This window comes from Marmota flaviventris, chromosome 1 (genome assembly GCF_047511675.1).
Source record: "Marmota flaviventris isolate mMarFla1 chromosome 1, mMarFla1.hap1, whole genome shotgun sequence".
NCBI lineage: Eukaryota > Metazoa > Chordata > Mammalia > Rodentia > Sciuridae > Marmota > Marmota flaviventris.
The window spans coordinates 14,504,896-14,520,891 of NC_092498.1; the positions used below are offsets into that span (position 1 = coordinate 14,504,896).

General features: G+C 33.5%; 1 protein-coding gene across 7 annotated transcripts in view; it reads left to right on the forward strand.

The window, feature by feature from the left end:
- Positions 1 to 15,996, forward strand: part of Braf (B-Raf proto-oncogene, serine/threonine kinase) — a 183,316-nt gene that overhangs the window by 133,794 nt on the left and 33,526 nt on the right. For all 7 annotated transcript variants that reach the window (XR_011707439.1, XM_071611690.1, XM_071611672.1 and 4 more), the window contains 2 exons: positions 393 to 477; positions 1,348 to 1,524. Coding sequence is in view for 6 of the 7 variants with exons in the window: in XM_071611690.1 (XP_071467791.1) it covers positions 393 to 477; positions 1,348 to 1,524 (262 nt within the window). In the remaining variant the exon portion in view is untranslated. The remainder of the gene's footprint in view (positions 1 to 392; positions 478 to 1,347; positions 1,525 to 15,996) is intronic.

Genomic DNA, 15,996 nt, shown 5'->3' on the forward strand with positions numbered 1-15,996 from the left:
GATAAAGAAATTTGAAGTTTTCAACTTTAAGCCAAGCTCCACTGGGACTCTTATCTCTAGTTTCAGTGTTCATTTAGTAAATATATCTCATTGAGTATTGTTAAATAATTGGAAAAATACTCTGGGTACTTACTTAAACTAAATTTCCAGGGAAAACAAGGTTGTCTATTTGGGGGTTGGTCTTTTGAAATACTAGTATAGGAGTATTGCTGTTAATTTCATTTTTATCCTTCAAAAATTAATGCAGTTTAGACAGTTAGGCATTATTTATTTGTAGTTTAACAGTGTTGTGGATTTACCAATTATTATAATTAGTGGAAATCCCCAAGAATGTTTTATAGTTTTAAATTTTTAAAATTGGAATGACATTTGGAATGATGATTACCTTTTAGGTGATGTGGCAGTGAAAATGTTGAATGTGACAGCACCCACACCTCAACAGTTACAGGCCTTCAAAAATGAAGTAGGAGTACTCAGGTGAGCGTATGCAAATTACTGTTTTTAGGAGAAAGAAGTTATTATTATTAGCTCCTGTTTTCTGGTGGTAGCCACTATTAGCTTTACAATTTACTCAAAATGAATAAGTATATAGAGCCATAGGATGTCTAATTTTATTTTCTTTCAGCTTATTCTTTTAAGTGGTATTCATATTATTTGGTATAGCTGATAGAAAACTTAATTCTAGACTGAAGTAATGAAAATATAGTATTGTGACCATGTGAAATAGTAGTTTCACTTACGGAAATAATGCTCTCAAAATTCTAAATGTTTCAGAATATCTTTTAGAGATTGCATTTACTCCTGTGCCTAGAACTTATGGAACATTTACAAATGAGAGTAAGTTCAAAGTAGGACAACTTAAATGGGGAAGATTCTAGAACTGTAATTTGGAAAGACAGCGAGTCAACAAAACTGAGGATATTTAATCCAGAGAAGACTGTTAGATTTAAAAGGATACTGAGTTGCTACCTTATATTCCAGAGAGCAGAAAAGGGAAGAAAGTTGTGGAGGTTGGAGGAAAATGATTTTGTCTCACAAGAAAACTTTCTAATACTAGAACCATTTAAGCAGAAAAGTGGGTAGGGTAGCTCTTTTCAATTAGTGAGCTTCCCATAAATTCAAGGTATTAAGCAACCTCTGCTTACTTGTCAGATATATATTTTTTTAAAAAGACATTTCTGAATAGGATGGGTGATTAGATAATTAATTAGATAATTCATCTAAAATGCTTTTTATTTTTTTTAATACCATTTTCTGTTCATCTTACTGCTTGACTACTTTGACTCCCTTTTAAGAATTGCTAAAGTTTATTGGCATTTACTATTTACCATCACTTTACTTTTACAGGAAAACACGACATGTGAATATCCTACTCTTCATGGGCTATTCCACAAAGCCACAACTAGCTATTGTTACCCAGTGGTGTGAGGGCTCCAGCTTATATCACCATCTCCACATCATTGAGACCAAATTTGAAATGATCAAACTTATAGATATTGCACGGCAAACTGCACAGGGCATGGAGTAAGTTCCATTCTGTTAAATCTCTTGTAAATTCCTTTTGAAGACAATTGAAGATGTTTTAAAGACTTGATACTTCTTTTGGATTGCATTTTAAATTACTGTTCAGCAGTATAAGGACACTAATGACTAGCAATATGATACAGAAATATAAAGCAGTCTTTCCCTAGTGCAGTCATCAAAACCTACAGTGACGAATACCAATAATTTCATAGTAAATATACAGCTGAGTGTTTCACATTCAGTGATTTAAGTAAGCAGTAGAGACTCAGGGAACAAAAATAGATAAAAAAATAAACTGAACTAAAAGTTATTTAACAATTGTATATATGTATATGTATATGTGTACATACTTATATGTATATGTAATAATTGCTAATTATCCTTTCAAATCATTTTCACTAAGTGCCCAAATTTTTTATTGCAAATAGGTCATTTAATAAGTTAAAATGAAAATCCTCATTCTCATTCTTTTTGAGGTCTTCAGGTTTAGAGAGATATATATGTATATGTGTATATATGTATGTGTGTGTGTATATATATATATGTATATATATATAAAATTTTGTGGCATAATTGAAAATATAGTTAATTTTAAAATTTGCATAGCTTAAAATGGAGAACTGACTTACAAGATAAATTCTGCATATAACTCTTAAGTGCAAATAAATAGGTAAACCAAAAGATAAAATTAAAATTTGAAAACACATGAAATTCAATAAAGTAAACTAAGCATACTTTAAAAATATCCTAATTTAATATTTTGTAGTATACAAATTGTTTTCACATGCATAGATTGTCCTTTAATGTTATGAAGTAGATATTTTTATTTTCTTTTTACAAATAAGGAAACAGTCTTTTAAGTGACTTGTATAAGGACACACATTTAATAAATAGCAGAAAAGTTGTTTAACTCAGGATTTCCAATACCAACATTTTTTCCCTAAAAACCACTGTGCTTTTTTTTTTATTATAAAATTAGAATAAAAGGATATATGCAGGGGCTGGGTTGTGGCTCATTGGTAGAGTATTTACCTAGCACTAGGTTCAAACCTCAGCACCACATAAAAATGAAATAAAGAGATTGTGTCCATCTACAACTAAAAAATAAATATTAAAAAAAACCACTTATAGAAAGTTGGTGTTGGAGCCAGGACTAAAAACTGGGGACCTTGTTCTTAAGTATTCCCTCTTCACCACCTTCCCTGGCTCAAAACCAGGTAATATATCTGTAATTTTAGACTGTTTACAAACCTATTTTCAGCCAAAATGCTATACTGCATATTATTACTTTATTTAGAACCGTTCTACTTGTCTACTAAACTTAAAACACTCTCACCCTTTCAGATAAGTTGGAATCTGTATCTGTTCAAATCTAAATTTGAGGAGTAAACCATGGCAAAAACAATAAACATTCAGCAAAAAAAAAAAAAACTTATTTTCTTTCCCTCCACTGATCTCTTTCCTGTTTCTTTAACAGGCCAGGCATGCTCTGTCAGCACATTTGTACTTGTTCTTTTCTATTTAATATACTTATGCTACAAATGTCCTTAAATTCTCTTTTCAAATATCCCTTCTTTTTTTTAAGACATGCCTTCTCAGATCACTTTAGATAAATAACAGGTCCCCCGCCCATCATGTCACTCTCTATTGCCCCTACCCGTTCGTTTGTTTTGTTGTTTAACACCCAATCCTACATGACTTGCTTTTCTCATTGTCTGCCCCCTTCACTAGAATGCAAACTGTATGAGGGCGGGACTTTGTTTTGTTTGTTTCTTTATGCCTAATGCCTGGAATGGGGCCTGGCCTGGAATAGGTACACAATACGTATCTGTGACATGAAGAAATGCATGACTACACACAACTCTTTGTTATTGATAGGTTCGTCTTCCAGAAGAGAGAAAAGCCAAATTCTTCTCATATCAAAACTGAGAAATGTCAAAGAAAATAAATAATAGCCAAAGAAGTAATAAAAGTGAATAATAGAAGGGAAAAGGGTTTATAATATAAAGAGGCAGCAAAATACAGTATTATAAGTTGTTTTTAGTGAGACACAGTTCACACTTCTGTAATCCCAGCTACTTGGGAGGTTGAGACAATAGGATCTCAAGTTCAAGGCCAGCATGTGGAATTTAAAATTTCAAGAGCCTGTCTCAAAATAAATTTAAAAGAAAAATCTAGCAACAGTGAAAGGGCAATGAAGTACCAGTGAAACAAGTGACTGTAGAAAAGAACACTATCATATTGGAATTGTGTAGTGTGGAAAATTGTCAGGGAAAAGGTGATATTTTCCCATCACTTTATGGTTTAAAATTATGCAGTCTATCTACTCCAAAACACTTTGTTTACATTTTAAAATTGTTCTCATTCTGTAATGAGTGTGCCTCACACACACATTCATTCTCTCTCTCTCTCTCTCTCTCTCTCTCTCTCTCTCCCTCTCCCCCCCCCATATATATGTATATATATATGTGTGTATATATGTGTGTGTTTGTGTGTGTGTGTATATACATATATATATAAAAAATATGTGTACATGCGCGCGCGCACACACACACATTTCCATCAGGTTTATCCTAGATTTTAGTACCTGAAAAAGTACAAATTATAAACTGTAGAACCTCTAGCAGAGTTTACTTTTTATTACAAGCTTAAAATTAACCAAATAAAGTACAGTTTCTCCCCTCCCCCTTTTTTTTGTTCCTTTTTATAAGATGGTTATATGCGTCTGGATAAATGTACCAACACATCGTACATTCCTGAAGACTTTGACAGATTGAAAATTCTCCTATTACAGTGGCTTTGTGGGAACTGGATTTGTAGATCAGTGTTAAAGCACTCACCTAGCACGTGTGAGGCCCTGGGTTTGATCCTCGGCACCACATAAAAACAAGTAAATAAAATAAAGGCATTGTGTCCAATTACACCTAAAAAATAAATATTAAATATTAAAAATATTAAAATAAAATTACACCTAAAAAATAAATATTAAAAAAAATGGCTTTGTGCCAGGCATGGTAGCACTAACAGTGTACTTTTACAAAGTACTTTTTACAGTGTACTTTTACAAAGCCCTCATTTCAGAATAGTCTGCCCACTGAATGTTTTCTATGTTCTATTTAAAATTATCTTTTTTGACTGTACACCACATTTCATTCTTAAGTCCCAAGGCATAAGCAAAACAGGAATACCCTAACACATTGCTGGATTATGGCCACTTAAAAAATAAAATCTTCAATAATTAGAAAAGCAGAACCACTGTGACATTCCAATGGTGTTATCTTTATTGGTGGGCTACAGACTACAAGCAAACAATTAATGGGTGATATTTTTCCTGGGTGATTTTGTCTTTTTTTTAAAAAAAAGTACTTCAGAGACAGGAGAGAATATCCTAGGGTCACTTGAACAAAGCCATTCTTACAATTGTTAATTATAGATTAACTCTATATTTAGGAGTCAAAATTTATCCGGTCTGTTTTATCATCTTCTCACCTGCCAGTCATTGATTCAGGCTAAGGACCAAGTTATTTTGAGAATATTGTCATTAAAGAAATTTCAGGTATGGTCACTACATCAGGCCATTTCTTTGTAGGACTTATAATTTCAGAGGGTATAGTTTTTAATTTAGCTTTACTAGAAAATGTACTAAATGTTAAATCAGGGAAGCACATAGAGAAAGTCATGGCCTGGTGGTATGCTCACAGAAGCATTATATTCTGAAAATAAGATGATTAAAAAGAATTTTGAGATAAACTGCAACTGGCTTTTTTAAACAATGAAGAGTATGCCTCCTTTATTCATAAATAAACCTCATGAAAGGAAGATAAAAGGTGAATTTTAATTGAAAAGATGATGAACTTGTAAGAGTAATTGAATTCTAATTAGTCAAAGAATACTTAGAGTAAAAATGATTTTTGGATAAGAGGATGCTGATAATAAGGAAAATGCAAGGTAAAACAAAAAGGCATTGTTTTCACCTGCTAGAATTAGCAGAATGCCTAAATTTTGACAAGATCAAATGTTCATAAAAATTAGGGAAATTGATCACTGGGACATTCTGAATGGGACAAACCACACTGAGGGCATATCTGTAAGAACAGAAAAATGCTTGTTATATCTCCAGAAACACTAGTTTTTGTTCTAAGAGATGTGTTCTGGAAGAGATGTAATAATTTCATATTGTTAAAATCGTTTGTGTTAGTAGAAGAACAGTAAATAAATATTGGCCCATATATATAGTGGAATAACAGTTAAAAGAAATGAACAGTTAAAAGCGATACAATATAAAGTTAATTGAGAAAAGTAGCTGCTGCACAAAACCACTTAAATTTTTTAAACAGCATTTTTTTAATTTTTGGATTTTTTTTGAAAATGGTGCACACCTATGTATAAAAAAAATAAAATAAAAGTGTTGAAATAAGAATTAACACATACCAGTTCAGCAGTGGTTGCCTCCAGGAATGACAAAAAGGGATCAGGATGGGGGCAGCTATCACGAAGAAATAGCACTAATTGTTTCTTCCTTTTAATAACAAAAAAGATTTTATAGTTAAATTTTACTTTTATAACTTTTTTATAAGTATAGACTTTGAAAAATGATTAGCAATAAATCATTAAATGATATGGTGAGACTATGAATGATTTATATATTATACAATTTTTAATTTCAAGGCAAATTTTATTACAAGGAAATATAAAAACATTACAAAAATTTCAGAGAATATAAACACAAAGCATCAGTAAACTATCATCAAGAGATATCTTTAATACATTGATGTATGTTATGTATCCTTTCATTAATTGTGTATTATCATACTCTACACTGTGGTTTTGTTATTGGTTTTTAAGTATGGAATAATACTGGGTTTGCCTTCTTCAATCACTCTTATTTTGAACCTCTTTACTAGTTAGTAAATATTATGTTCTGATCACAGTGTTCTACATACTACTAACTCACTATTTCCTTCTTTTTTTTTTTTAATACCAAGTATGTTCTCCAGTTTTAAACATACACACAGACATGGCCAGGCACAGTGGCACACGCCTGTAATCCCAGCGGCTCCAGAGGCTGAGGCAGGAGGATCTCGAGTTCAAAGCCAGCTTCAGCAAAAGTGAAGCTCTAAGCAACTCAGTGAGACCCTGTCTCTATATAAAATGCAAAATAGGGCTGGGGATGTGGCTCAGTGGCCAAGTGCCCCTGAGTTCAATCCCCAGTACCAAAAGAAAAAAAAAAAAAGATACACTGACATTTATTTATGTATTTAACAGTTATATACACTATATTCAGACTATGTACATACAGACTTTATATAATGTACTTTTTATAGACTCCCTCATTTACTCTTCAGCAACCCTGTGAAGTAGATGCAATTACTATCCCCATTTTACTGATGAAGAAACCAGAATATAGAAAGGTCACATAACTTGCCCCACATAGTTTGGCTCCAGAGAGCAGTCTCTTAACCTTTGTACCATGTTGTTTTTCCAACTTATTTAATTCTTCCAACAACCCCAGTGGGTCCGTAATGTCAAGCTGATTCATCACTCTTCCTGTCTCCTAGAGACTGTCATTACCTTCTCTGTCCTTAGACCTCCAAAACCGTTTTCCAGTAATAGTCCCCTGGTGACCTTGCTGACCATTTCTTTAAGAAAATTGGAAGCACCTGCTATAACACCCACCCACCAACCCATCCACCTACCTGCCTTCATGCCAAGTTGTTTTTCACTAAGAATCAAAGCCAACCACTCCACTGTGGTCCAGATCCCATTCTCTTTTGCTACTCAGAAAGGTCTTTTTAGTCAATGCTCTTATCTCTTGTTCATCAACAGTTTTTCCTTTGCTCCTGAATAACCTGCCTAAAAATCTTTCTTACAATGCACATTTGGCAGAATGCTTACAGTTGTTAATCTAGGTAGAAGATATATGAGGTGTTTATTGTATGCTTTCAACTTTCCTATATGTTTAAAATTTTCATAATAAATAAGTTGTGAGGGACTCTCTCTTAATACCGCTGTCCTCTTCAGCTATCTCATTCCTCTTCAATAAAGCCTCTTAAGAAAGAGTTGATATTCATTGTTTAGTTTCTCTCCTCTCTTTTTATCTTGGAACCCACTCCAGTCAGGCTTTGGCCCCCTCCACTCCACAAAACACTTATAATAATATAGTTACTGATGACCTCCATGTTACTAGATCTAATGGTTAAATTTTCAGTCCTCAGTTTATTTGATCTTTCAGAAACAGAATGTAGTTAATCACATCCTTCTACTTGAAACATGTTCTTAATTGATTGATTAATCCTGTTCTTAATGTCTTGGTATTCAAAATCTGGATAGTATCTGTACCACCTGGCAACTTTTTAGAAATGCTAAATCTTAGTTACCACCCCAAATCCACTGAATTGAAGTCTACATTTTAACAAGATCCCCAAATGATTTACATGGATATTGAAGTCTTGAAGAACAACACATTAAAGTATATTCTCCTTGTTGTCCCACTACTATCTGTTCATCAGTTGGTTTCTCAACCCCCTGGAGATCTCATCTAATTTAATGGTTTGAAGAACCATCTAAATAACATTTATCGAGCCTGCATACCTGTAATTCCAGTGACTCAGGAAGCTGATAGGAGGATCTCGAGTTCAAAGCCAGACTCGGCAACTTAGTGAAGTACCTGCAACTCAGTGAGACATTGTCTCTAAATATAAAAAAGGGCTGAGGATGTGGCTGAGTGGTTAAGTACCCCTGAGTTAAATAACCCAGAACCAAAAAATAAATAAATAAATAAATAAATAAATAAATAATAAATAACATTTATCTGCCAGTCTCCGGTCAGTTCATTTTGTTTGTACTCAAGATTCATACTTAATATCTGCTGTCTAATGGGCCCCTCAAATTTAATACATATAAAACTAAGCTGCTTGTCTTTTTCTTTGAGTCCATTCTTCCTATATTCTGTTTCTCTCAGCAACTTGCTGTTGTTCTTTGAGCTGTTTACATAGATCAAATATTACAATGATCCATGAATTGTTCTTTTTTTCACAGCACACAGTCATCAACTCTCATTGGGATCTTCTGCTTTTATCTCCAAGACAGAGAACAGTTGTTGCTTAGCAAATAGTGGGCTTTCATTAAATGTGGTTAAAAAAATAAGAAGAAAAACAACCCAGCAAGATAAACATTATCACCTCCATATTATAGATTAGGAATTCAAACCCCTAATCTTTAAATTATAAATGTACCCAAGGTTATATGGCTATTAAGGGACATAGTTGGATTTCAAACTCAAATCTATGTGCTCAAAACCCATGTTCTTTCTGCCATGCCTGTCTGGTCATGTCACTTAAGTACTCTGGGTTCTTAAATTCCCATCTTCATAATTTGGAATTATTGGCTTTTTGCATGCCTCACAAATAAAGAAGTGAGGGTTAGAAAATCAAATAACATAAAAATATTCTGAAAACTTTAAAATGCTATATGAATACAAAAAGGGTGGTGTTTTCTTACAGAAGTGCTTTAGTTTTTGCTTTTGTTTTAAAGTTATCAGTCCACTTCAAATTAATTTTTGTATGTGTTATGACATATCTGTCAAGGTTTATTTTTTTTCCTACATGAATATCCAGTTGTTGCAGCAATATTTGTTATAAAGAGTGTTCTTTCCTCCACTGAGATACCTTGCTTTTGTAAATAAACAAATGTCATGCCTCTCATTTTATATTTGGACTTGGGAATGTTTGAAATAAACTTAAATAAAAGAAAGAATAGCATGGTTTTTGCTATTCCAGACAAAAATAGGATGTGCTGAAAAATAGAGATAGGCAGGCAGTGACTCTCTACAGAAAAACAGAGCCTTTGTCCTCATAATTCCATTTAGAAGATGAATGGTATAGTATTTGAAGTCAAGAAATTACCTTGTAGTCATGATTTGAAGATTTCATATACAAACTATGCCTTGTTTTAATGACAGTGAGTAAAAAGTATGTGTACCACCATGAAAAAAAAAGAATAAAATCAAAAGAAGGTTTAAAGTTTTCTGTGGGTAAAGATGAGGTTTGGCTCAAACAAGTAGCTTCTGATCTCCTAAGCAAAGCACTTACTTCAAACAGGGGCAGTGAAAAACCTCAGGTAGTCTAGTCACATACTACATAAATAAGGTTCCCCAACAGAAGAGACAATCCTATACCCAATATATTAGAAGCTTTGAAGATCAGCAGGCTACTCTCTCACTTTTCTGTAATTTCACAGCTTTATGTTTTTGTTTTTGTTTTGGGTGGGGGATGTTTTGGTCTGTTTTCTTTTTTGTTGGTGTTTTGTTTCTTGTGTATGTGGTACTGGGGTTCGAAACCAGAGGTGCTTTACCACTAAGCAACATCACCAGACCTTTTTATTTACTTTGAAACAGGGTATCTCTAAGTTGCCCCGGCTGGCCTCAAACTTGCTGTCCTTCTATGGCTGGGATTACAAGTGTGCACCACCACATCCAGCTATTTGATGTTTTGTTTTCTTTTGTTTGTGATACTGGGGATTGGACACAGGAGTGCTTTCCACTGAGCTATATCCCCAGCTTTTTTTATTTTTTATTTTGAGCAGTGTCTCACTAAGTTGCTTAGTGTCACAAAAGATTGCTGAGGTTAACCTCAAACTTGTGAACATCCTGCCTCAGCTTCCCAAGTCTCTGGGATTCAAGGCATGTGCCACTGCACTCCATTTGATATAAATTTTATGATTATGTCATCGATTTCCAAACAAATATCTTGCTGAGATTTTTTTTTTTTTTAATGTGTACTTCAGTAAGTATAAAAGAGCCAGGCAGACCTTGACTACACCTGGGTTCACTCCCTATTACAAAAAATTAAAAAACCTCCAAACTTTTCATATGGCAATGCAGTAACTAGAAATTTATAGTCAAGACACTTGAAAAAAGAACAAAGTTGAAGGATTTGTATTGTGGGACATCAAAATTTAAAGTAAAACCACAGTATTTATGACAGTGTGGTGCTAGCTTAAGGACAGACAAAAATCAATGAAGCAAAATAGAAAGTTTGGAAATAAATCTATAGATCTATAGTGATTTTATTTTCCTTTTCTTTACGGTGCCAAGGCAATTCTTGGGGTTGATCTTCTCAAAAAATGTTGCTAGAACAACTAGATATCCATTTGAAAAACAAACCAGTAACCCTTACCAGACACATGACAAACATTTACTTGAATCAAAGACCTGAGACTACAATGTAAAAATCTAAATCTTCTATAAGAAACAGAGAAGAAAATTATTGTAGTCTTAAGCAAGGAGTTCTTTGGGGTAGGCAATTAAACCTAGAGGCACTTTACTACTGAGCTACATCCCTGGCCTATTTTTATCAGCAGGGTCTCACTAAGTTGTTTAGGCCCTCACTAAATTGCTGGGGCTGGCAATCCTCCTGTCTCAGCCTCCCAAGTCACTAAGATTACAGGCATTCACCATGTAGCAAAGATTTCTTAAGTCACAAAAGGCAAGAACTTATTAATTTAAAACTTTTTAATTAAAAAACTAATAAATTGGAGCTGGGGTTATGGCTCAGCAGTAGAGCACTTTCCTAGTATGTACAAGGCCCTGGGTTTGATCCTCAGCACCACGTGAAAATAAATAAAATAAAGGTATTGTGTCCAATTACAACTAAAAAATAAATCTCTTTTAAAAAACTAATAAATTGAATTTCATCAAATTTAAAATTGTCTTAAGACTCTATTCTTAAATTGAAACCATGGACTTAGAGGGAATGTCTGTAAAACACATCATCTGATAAAAGACTGGAGCATATAAAGTATTCTTACAATAAAACATTATCACTCACTGAAAAAAATGGATGTAAGAATCTGGATGTGCCATGTGTCTATAATCCCAGTTACTAGAAAGTTTGAGGCCATCCAACAGCTCAAGACTGTCTCAAAAAAAAAAAAAAAAGATTTGAAATCTTTATTATAGAATGTATGTGAATGGAAAATAAGCACAAAGATTTTTTAATTTTTTTCAGTTGATCAGAATACCTTTTTTTTATTATTATTTTTGTTTTAATGTGGTGCTGAGGATCGAACCCAGTGCGTCACACATGCTAGGCAAGCACTCTACCACTGAGTTACAATCCCAGCCCCCCTAAAATTTTAACATAGTTAGACATTAGGAAAAAGCAAATTAAAACTACAGTGCTATAGAACTACACCATTCAGAACGCCTGTAATCAGAACACTAGGTGTTGGCAAGGATGAAGAGCAACTTGGAGCTTTCATATATTATAAGGATTTCAAATGAGACAACCATTTGGGGAAACAAATTGATAGTTTCTTTTAAACTTAACAAATGGGCAATTCTGATCTTACCTAACTAACCAAAAAGAAATAAAAAACATCAACAACAAAGATTTATACATGTATGTTTACAGTATTTTATTCATAATTACTAAAAAACAAAATGTCCAAATGGTACCTATCCAACAGTTAAATGGATAAGCTGTGGTATATTCATACCCCGTAATACTTCAGGCAACCATCAGGTTGATCTCAAAATCATTATGCTAAGCAAAAGAAACCATATAATTCTTTTTATACAAAATTCATAAAGATGAAAATAACCCATAGTGACAAAAAGAATTAACAATGGACATCTGGGGGTATTATTAATTGCAAAAATAGATGAAGAAACTTTTTTGGGGTGGTAGATATTCTTTATATTGATTATGACAGGTCATTACACGATGGTATAAATTTGTTGGAACTCGTTTAATTAGACATTTAAAATTGAATCACTGTCTTTTATAATTATACCTCAATAAGTTTTATTTTTTTAAGTGAAAGAAGGTAAAAACAAAGTGAGATAGAATTTAAGTTCTACTATAAACCACAGCTGAAAAATCTGGAAACTACCTATTGGAGATTTTAATTATTTTTAAAATGATAAATGATTGCTGACTATGGAGAAGTAGCAGAATGTCATTCCCTTCCATCTTGCTCGCTTTCTACATCATGATTTTCAGGGGAACCAAAAAACATCGAAGTAGAAGAAAGACTATATGACACTGTTACCACTGTCACATCTACCAGTTGAGACAGCTTCTAAATTTTCCAAGGGCAGCTAGGGTGTCAGAGGGAGTCAGCTTGCTGTCCTGAAGTTTGATGAACCTCTGTGGGGTTGTGTAGAATTTGGTAAAAAAAAGGCCAAAATATAAGTGTCTGCTTAGTCCAGGTCTGAAGTTTTAAAAATAGAGAAAATAGCAGCCAATTAACATGAGCCTAGAAGCTTTCACAAATAGATGAGACTGATAAATCAGCCAGATGGTGTACTGCAGTATTTGAATTTCATCAAAGTATTTGAATAATATTGCTCCTGGTTTTTTTCTGGAGAGGGGAGTTATTTGGTTTTGGTTTTGGTTGTTGGTTTGGTTTGGTTTGACTTTGTTTGGTTTTGTTGATTTTCCTTTGGTACTAAGTTTTTGTTGAACCCAGAAATGCTCCACCACTGAGCTAGCTACATCCCCTTCCCTTTTCATTTTTTATTTTGAAACAAAGTCTCACTAAGTTGCCAAGGCTGGCCTCAGACTTGTGATCCTCCTGCCTTAGCCCCCTCCATTCACTGGAATACAAGCATGATCCACCACACCCAACTTTCATATTCTTCTTAAAGATAAAACCAAGAGATGTAACACAAATGGCAGGACTTAACTAGATTCATAACTGGATAAACAATCATACCTGAAAGTAGCAAGCTGGAAGATTTCTGTCTTTATTCCTCTCTTGTGAATGTGATGAGTATATTTAGCAGTACCTAGATGAGGACATCATTAGAATGCCAATCTTTTAAAACCTATTTTAGCGAAAACTAAAATTTTAATGTGGGGTTTTAGGCCATATCTACAAAACATAAATTTTCATCCAGGTGTAAAGAACAGAAGTATGCAAATGTAGGAGGAGGAAGCATTTTTTAATTATTAATATTTTTTAGTTATACATGGACACAATATCTCTGTTTTTGTTTATTTTTATGTGGTGCTGAGGATCAAACCCAGTGCCTCACATGTGTGAGGTAAGTGCTCTGCCACTGAGTCACAACCCCAGCCCAAGGAGGAAGCATTTTATAGGAGCAGTTTAAAAAGATAATTCTAGTGTTGTAATTAAACCTAAGAATCCATTGAGTGACAATGGCTCACTTAAATTTTTTATGCTCACCACAAGGGACAGATGAAGATGGGAATCTCACTCTAGTTTGTGTTAGATCAAATCTGAAATGCTTACTTAGTTTGAGGCATCATCTTGTGCTCTGAAAAGAATGTTGAAAAACTTAATTTTATGTAAGAACTTAAAAGGAATATACAGAAAACAAATTTTACTAGATAATTTTGCAGATCTAAGAATAATGATTCTATTGGTAGACATTTTTTCTTCCAGATAAGAGATTTCCTAAGAGAATTCTGTCAAGAGAATGTGATATTTAGTTGATACCATGTTTGTCTTTCCTAGTATTTTTGAAAACCCATAACATTCGTAAACCTGTAACGTTCTCCTTAATGTCTTAAAAAGTTCAGAGGGCTAGTGGAATTATCCTAAATAATGCATAGACTTCTGTAGCCAAAGTCAGTTTATTCTTGTTCCCTTTCCTACCTGTCCCCCAACTGACTATGTGGTTGTTTATTTATTTGTTTTTGGCATCTTCCATTATAATGGGTCATTGCCTAGGAAATTGTTTTAGTGTCAACCTATATAGAATTATTTATGATACAATTAATGTGAAACTTTTTATTTTATAGGGTTGGGGTATGATGTGCATCCTGTTTTTTCTAGTTGGGGAAATAGCTTCTTTTCCTTCCAGCCTTCCATTATACAGACATGGACTTTATTGTCACTTTAGTTGCAGAAATATTATAGAAAGAGAATTATTACATGAGCTAAAAATTAGGAAAGCAGGGGGTATAAGGTGATGGGGTATAAGGTGATGCTATTTCAAATTGCAGCCATTTGCAACTTTGATCTTTAATACTTTATGCTGTCCAGCTTCTACTGGTAATAACCACTAGTTCAACAATCACATTTATATTTTGTTAATTATCTGTTAAATTCCTGGACAGAAATTTTTTCTCCTCAGCTCTTCAGTTACATTTCTCTTTTATTCTAGTTCTATTGTTTTGCATTGAAAGGAACACCTTTATCAGGCTGGGGATGTAGCAGAGTGGTAGAGTACCTGTCTAGCATGCACAAGGTTCTGGGTTCAATTCCTTCTACTGCCCCCCAAAATAAAAAGCATCTTTATCTGCACTCCTTTTAACTTCATCATGCCTCCATTTTCGTATGTATCTCCCATTGGTTTTGTTTGTTTCATCTCCCAGGAGAAGGAACCCCTTTCAAAGACCAACACCTTTGCAGCACACTAGACCCTAGGGCTCTTTGACCTAGCTCCACCAACAACATCATCATCATTTACCCCCTTTCTTTCTCATGGAGTCAGGTTCTCCCCATCTTGAAAAAGCTTTTGATTAGAACACATTTATTTCCATCTGTTTTTAGCTTTCCATGTTACTGCAGAACTTTTCAAGCAGATGGTACCAATAATTGACATCAGATTTTCTTTCAATGGAAAAGTGACAGTATGGTGTAGCAGAACAACACTCACCCTACAAAACAAGATAAGTTTTATATTGTGGTGTATGCTGTAAATGATAGAAATAGTGTGAGATTAGAAGTAATTGGAGGAGAAAGAATTACTTTGAATAAATAGTAATTTAAAATGAAAATTTAGTTCAAAAACTTAGTTTTAAAATCCTGATGACTGGGAGAATGAGGAAATTTTAAATAAAGACCAGAAAACATGAAGAATCTCAATTATTTGGAAGTCTTCTATTTTTAGGTGTCCATTACATGATTTTGATCATATTATTTGGATTTTAATTTTTTATTTTAAAGCAGAACTTATTTCTTAATGGTCATTGTTAGATTTCAGAAGTCTCATCTGTTTTTTCCAGAATTAAATTTGAGTGGAGTTTATGTATATATCCTATTTATAGTTGATTCAACAGATATATTGAATATTTAACATACATGCCAGGTCTTATATTAGGCAGTGTAGATAAATGGAAATAAATTAATCAAAGCGCTTTCCCTCAATGAACACAACTAAAGCAATTTGTGGCGGTACCATAGATGATTTAAACTTTAAGTTAGTTTTAAAATAGATCCACTGTGGTCATTATAGAGGAAGTCTGCTCCTCACTAGTTTCAGTAAGGTCCATTCACTGGAATACAGGCATGAACCACCTCACCCAACTTTCATATAGTTTCAGTAAGGTCCTTTAAGAATATATCATACCACCTTTAAAAATAGTTGTAATTTACCAAACTTTTACATTATGGTGGAGTTTACATTCTAAATAGAAAGCAAACATAGGCACATTAAAAAAATAAATAAATCCAGCTATTAAAATAATTACTAAATAAATTGAACAATGAAAGATCACT